At 36.8% G+C, this 6,416-nt stretch overlaps 1 protein-coding gene across 1 annotated transcript in view; it reads right to left on the bottom strand.

The window, feature by feature from the left end:
* Positions 1-6,416, bottom strand: part of LOC106873506 (ribosome biogenesis protein BMS1 homolog) — a 48,358-nt gene that overhangs the window by 34,712 nt on the left and 7,230 nt on the right. The window contains exons 5-8 of the mRNA XM_052966709.1: positions 5,254-5,442; positions 2,915-3,057; positions 1,429-1,550; positions 564-775 (exon numbers count right to left, since the gene is read on the bottom strand). Coding sequence (XP_052822669.1) covers positions 564-775; positions 1,429-1,550; positions 2,915-3,057; positions 5,254-5,442 — 666 coding nt within the window. The remainder of the gene's footprint in view (positions 1-563; positions 776-1,428; positions 1,551-2,914; positions 3,058-5,253; positions 5,443-6,416) is intronic.

The following is a 6,416-nucleotide window of genomic DNA, read 5'->3' as shown; positions in this document are numbered from 1 at the left end:
AGGACTTATTCTTTGTAAGCCTAGTACTTATTCTATCGGTCTCTTTTGCCGAACCGCTAAGTTACGGGGACGTAAACACAACAGCATCGGTTGTCAGGTGATGTTGGGGGGACAAACACAGACACACAAACACACACATATATATATACATATACGTATATACATATACATATATACGACGGGCTTCTTTCAGTTTCCATCTACCAAATCCACTCACAAGGCTTTGGTCGGCCCAAGGCTATAGTAGAAGACACTTGCCCAAGGTGCCACGCAGTGGGACTGAACCCAGAACCATGTGGTTGGTAAGCAAGCTACTTACCACATATATATATGCACACACACATATATACTGTATTTGATGGCATAAAAGATAGAACTCAATTTCAGTAGCACTTATTCAGGAAAAAAATTTTAGCACATTCAAGCTTAAGGGAAACCCAACTTCACATATAAGACTCAGGGTGATTTTTGGAGACATCCTTTTTGGAAAAAAAAACATGTCTCATTTACCATCAATAACATACAAACGAACAATATCAATGCAGAGTAAACTTGTTAATTACCTGCTTATCTCCCTCATCAGTTTTATGAGCGTCATCTTTTTGATCCATATCAATGTACACAGCATCTTTGTCGTATATGATTCCTCCGACACCTGACATTGGAGCATAAATTGGTCTTTCTTTAACATTTAATGTTCTCTTTTTCGAGATGTCAGGAGTTGGGCAGGGATCAGGCAAGAATTGTACATCGTCAACAGGGTAATCACCACAGCCTGTAAATACAAAAACAAAAAAACAAATTGAAAGGAACAGGATAACTACTTTGTTCATTTGTTCATTCTAACAGTTGTTTTTCCATGTTAGCATAGGGTGGACAAAGACTTATCTGATGCTTCATTTTACAGCTGGATGACCTTCCTGTCATCAACCTTAACTAGTATCTTAAGGGATTTTTCTTTTGTAAATTCCACCGAATTTTGAAAGCACAGAGCAATCAGTTGTAACATCAATGCAGAATATAAACATTAAAAGAACATTTTGCTCAGCTCGGAACAAGCAAAGCCATAAACTGTTGACATTTACATACAAACACATGGACTAGATAGATAGATAGAGAGAGGTTGTATGGTTAAGAAGTTTGTTTCCCAATCACATGTCTTATAGCATTGCCCCAAGCTGACCAAAGCCTTGTGAGCAGATGTTGTAGATAATATGAAAGAAACCAATCATTGTCTGTGTATATATTAATAGACAGTATATTAATATGTGTGTGTGTGTGTATATATTAATAGACAGTATATTAATATATGTGTGTGTGTATATATATTAATAGACAGTATATTAATATGTGTGTGTGTATATATATTAATAGACAGTATATTAATATATGTGTGTGTGTGTGTGTATATATTAATAGACAGTATACCTGGGATATGAACTTTTGTTGTGTTTTTCATGGGAGTTCCACGTAAATATCCATACAAAGAAACGTTTCTATCACATTTAGGGTTAACTCTCAAAGATTCTCTGTTTGTAATATCTTCTAATCTGTGAATAGTAAAACATAAGCATGTCTAAATTATCAAATAAAACATTACCAAATATATGTTGTTAAAAGTGACACAAAATAGACCGTTCCTATAAAGTTATGAAACTAAAACTACTAACCTCACAGCCATGAATTTTATTCAACTTGAGAGACAGAGAGAGAGAGAAAAAGAGAGATTATGTTGAAACTTTTTATTACTACAATGCAATTGAGCAAGGGACATAATCCTGCTCGTTTTCGTTTGCATGACTGGAAAAGAAGCTTCTCAACTACTTCATAGTTGAATAGATGAGGAAAATAACCCTATCTATAATAGGAAGGGAAAGGGAACAAAGTAAAATAAAAACAAAATTAAAATAAAATTTATCTACAAACACCAATTTACTGTGAATTCCCTGTTAACAATGATCTGCATTGGATGAATCAGATTTCTAAAATTGTCAAAAAGATCAAAAGTGTTTTAACATCTCTCAGCAAGACGTTTGTCAGTCACTCACCAGCTCCCTATTTAAAGCTTTATATGGCTATGTTACATCCACATTTATAGTTTGTATCTCCTATCTGGAATTCCATCTTATCCAAAACATTCCTATGCTGGAAGCTGTTCAGAGATGTGTAACCAGACAAATACCCTGTCAGTCACTTACTATATCTTGAAAGTTTTGCTTCTCTAGGCATCAAGACAACTAAATTTATGATAATTAGCAGTTGACTTGGTAGAAGCCCACAAGATTATGTCCAATCTTTCCAACAACAATTTTGACCACTTTTTGAATTCAATATTTCTACCACTTATGGATATGCTTATAAAACTCAAAAAACAGCACACACTCATATTTTCATGCTCAGATTGCTGAGTCAGTGGTTAGCTGTCAAGACACTGCATCGTTAAAAAATTTCATGCTTCCCAAAATTTGTCAACACTACTCCTAACGTGTTTATGCACCATTCCTCGTTATACTCTTTTAATATATACTTAGTCTTTTTGTTTTATTCCATGTACTGTGAATGTACAGTGCACCTGAGAACTATATACAATAAGTTTATTATATTATTTTTTATGTCTCACTCTCTCTTTATTTATCTATCTCCTGATACGGCTAGTTTAAATGCTAAAGAGTTAAGAAGAATTACAACTTTTCAGGAGGAGGAAGGGAAGGAAGGAGGGAGGGATGGATGGTGTGTGTGTGTGTGTGTGTATCAATCTATCTGTCTATGAACGTTTGTATCTGTGTGTTGCATGTGTGGCCTGGGGTAGTTATATCCCAAAGATCTCAACAAATCCAAACCAATGCCCAATTAGGATTTTAAGCATCTTCATTTCAATATAGTTTGGTAATTACTTAAGAAATATCAAACTGACCTGTCAACAAGCAAATATGGATGACTAATTTTCCACTGCAGAGGACGGAATTTCATAATGGAAATAAATCTGCAAAGATTATGAACTTCCTGACTTTGATATTCTTCATTCACTACTCCAGATAAATAGAATAATTTAGCACCCTAAAAAACAAAAATATACATTGAAATTTAGCATTGTTTTAGTCTGAATTTGGGGCCAGTTTATTAATTTTATGTATGAAAAGAGAAAGGCAAAATTTCAAACACTGAAATAAAATTTAAGATTATGTACATCCTCCTTGATCTTTTTGCCATTTCTCTTGCTCAATCAATTCTCATGACTCACAAACACCATCATCATCATCCTCATTTAACCCTTAACTGGTACCATGGGGTCAATATGACCCCAGCCTTATTTAAAACTCTAGATAATCCAAACTGTCAGATTTTATGATTAAATATTCCACCCAATTTTTTTTCAAGTTCTTATTACTCGTTTACACTCTTGCAATTTTGTCTCCATTATTATTATTATGAGTGAGAGAGCAGCGCATGCCATCAAAGTGACACTGGGGTAAAATATACGAAGCTCAATATACCCAACATGACTACCCATCTGATAAGGGTACACTAGGCACATGCATCACAACCATATGTGCACGACATGGTGATCTCATATCAAGATAAACAGCGCATGACCTCACAGGTGGGGTCAAGTTAGAATTTTCTTCAGGTCGAGTAGCCCATCCCGCTCAAAAGGTCCCTAAATAAGGTTTGTTTAAGGATGTTGAGCAAAACACCCGTGTTTCCAAAGGTGAATTATTCAAACCCCAAAGAATTCCTCTCAACACATGGCTATGATGCTCCCCCACTACTTCTGCTCATGATCAGAGATGCACATATCGTCAGCCTCTAAGGGACATGCTCAACTGGTTACGGTCAAACAACTGACAAGCAAATCTGTGATATCAAGTAGAATATTTGCTGTAGCCCATCTTTTTATACCAAGACAAAACAATGTACATGATAACACTTCCAATCAGTTTAGATCAGAAGCCATGAGAGCCACTGCCTGGTACTGCTATTATTATTATTATTATTATTATTATTATGATGTTTACTTTTTTTGGTTGTCGATTTCACTGATCACTCTGCATGCACAGCACAGATTGGAGTCACTTCAAACACCTCAAGATGTGAAACAGATCATTTGCAGCTGTGGAATTTTACCAGAAGCAACACCACCCAGAATCATTCATCACAATGCAAGAGATGTTTCAATTGCCCAAGATCAAAAGACAAGAAAACCAGGTTCATCTGCAGTGGATGCAATAATTCCATGTATGAAGAGCAGAACAAGATGGTCTGCAATCAGTGCCAGGATTAAAATATTTACACATAAAATACTCTAATACATTATTCAGACAATAAACACTGTTTGATAAGCCCATTGTACTAATGGTTCTGCAGGAGATACAGAGTGACTCAAGGGAATGCAGCAAGGCTTGAGCACCACTTCAAAGATACAGTTGAAGAAATGAACCCCAGTATTTATTTTCAAGCTTGATACTTAATCTATTGGTCTTTTTTACTGAACCACAAAGTTAGAAGCAAGTAAACAAACCAAGACCAGTTGCCAAGTAGTGGAACAAACACACACATATATATTAATATATAAATCAAAATCGAACCAAATTCGATGACTGGCACCCGTGCCAGTGGAGCACTAACAGCACCATCTGAGCGTGATCATTGCCAGAGCGGCTGTCTGGCTTCCGTGCCGGTGGCACGTAAAAAGCACCATTTGAACGTGATCGTTACCAGTGTTGTCTTACTGGCACTTGTGCTGGTGGCAGGTGAAAAAACATTCGAGCGAGGTCGTTGCTAGTGTCGCTGGACCGGCTCCTGTGCAGATGGCACGTAAAAAACATCATTTGAGCATGGCCGTTGCCAGTACCGCCTGACTGGCCCTCGTGCCGGTAACACATAAAAGCACCCACTACACTCTCAGAGTGGTTGGTGTTAGGAAGGGCATCCAGCTGTAGAAACTCTGCCAGATCAGATTGGAGCCTGGTGCAGCCATCTGGTTCACCAGTCCTCAGTCAAATCGTCCAACCCATGCTAGCATGGAAGGCGGACATTAAACAATGGTGATGATGATGATGATGATGATGATATATATATATAACAGACTTCCACACAGTTTCCATATACCAAATTCACTCAAAAGGCATTGGTCAGTCTAGGTTTATAGAAGAAGCACTTGCACTTGCCCAAGGTGCCATGCAGTGAGACTGAACCTGAAATCACATGATCACAAAGTGAGATTCTTAACCACACTGCCATAGTAGAATTTACCTGATAAATTTCTGTCCAAAACCTAGTTTTTAGTCGCTTTTTAATTTTTTTCATTTGTTTCCCATCACGGAACGTATCCAAATGAGTAAGAACTCCCATCACACGTGGAAATCCATGTACTTGACATATGTTAAGGAATTCGAATATTTCCATCTCAAACCCAAAACTGGCATCAACCAAAAGCAAAACCTGAAGAAAATCAAAAAGAACTTCATGTAATAAACAATCTCATGTGAGGATAGACCAGTATTTCCCAAGCTTTTTATGTTTGAAGGAACATTTGAAATACATGCCAGATCTCAAGGAACCTCTACATAAATATTATTATAAATCTAGACCAGGAGTTCTCAACCATGGTTTGCCCATGGAACCTTTGATTCTTATTTTCATTGAGTGGACCCCCAGAGCCATTTGATGTTTAAAAAATCCTATTATGTTTTTATAATTAAATATTATTAGGAATTGTATATAAGTAATTGTTAAAATATTTTGCATATTGTGGACATATAACCAATTTATTACACATAAACATTACTGGTCTGAAGCACAATTTTTTCATGGTCCCTGAAAAATCATTGTGAACCCTAATTTATTATACTGCATCCGTGGATCTCCAAAATCTTATATGGACCCCCAGAGTCCATGTGGACCCTGGTTGAAAACCCCTGATCTAGAGTAATCTTTTTATTTCTCTTTCATTAGGTTGAAATGCATAAGAGATTAAACAAACTATAAAACTGTCTTATAAAGGTTTTATCATCATCTAATATCCATGTTCCATGGTGACATGGGTTAGACCAGTCATTTTCAACTAGGGTCCATATAATCCTAGGAGGTCTATATAAGATTTTGTTGTTAAAGTTTATATTGTCTACACTTCTACAATACACAAAATATTTTAACACAGGCATAGGAGTGGCTGTGTGGTAAGTAGCTTGCTTACCAACCACATGGTTCCAGGTTCAGTCCTACTGCGTGGCACTTTGGACAAGTGTCTTCCACTAAAGCCTTGGGCTGACCAAAGCCTTGTGAGTGGATTTGGTAGACGGAAACTGAAAGAAGCCTGTCATATCTATGTATATATATATGTGTGTGTGTGTGTGTGTGTGTATGTTTGTGTGTCTGTGTTTGTCCCCCCTAACATTGCTTGACAACCGATGCTT

The sequence above is a fragment of the Octopus bimaculoides genome, chromosome 3, assembly GCF_001194135.2.
Source record: "Octopus bimaculoides isolate UCB-OBI-ISO-001 chromosome 3, ASM119413v2, whole genome shotgun sequence".
In the NCBI taxonomy this organism is placed as follows: domain Eukaryota; kingdom Metazoa; phylum Mollusca; class Cephalopoda; order Octopoda; family Octopodidae; genus Octopus; species Octopus bimaculoides.
This window is presented reverse-complemented; position numbering and strand designations above follow the sequence as displayed.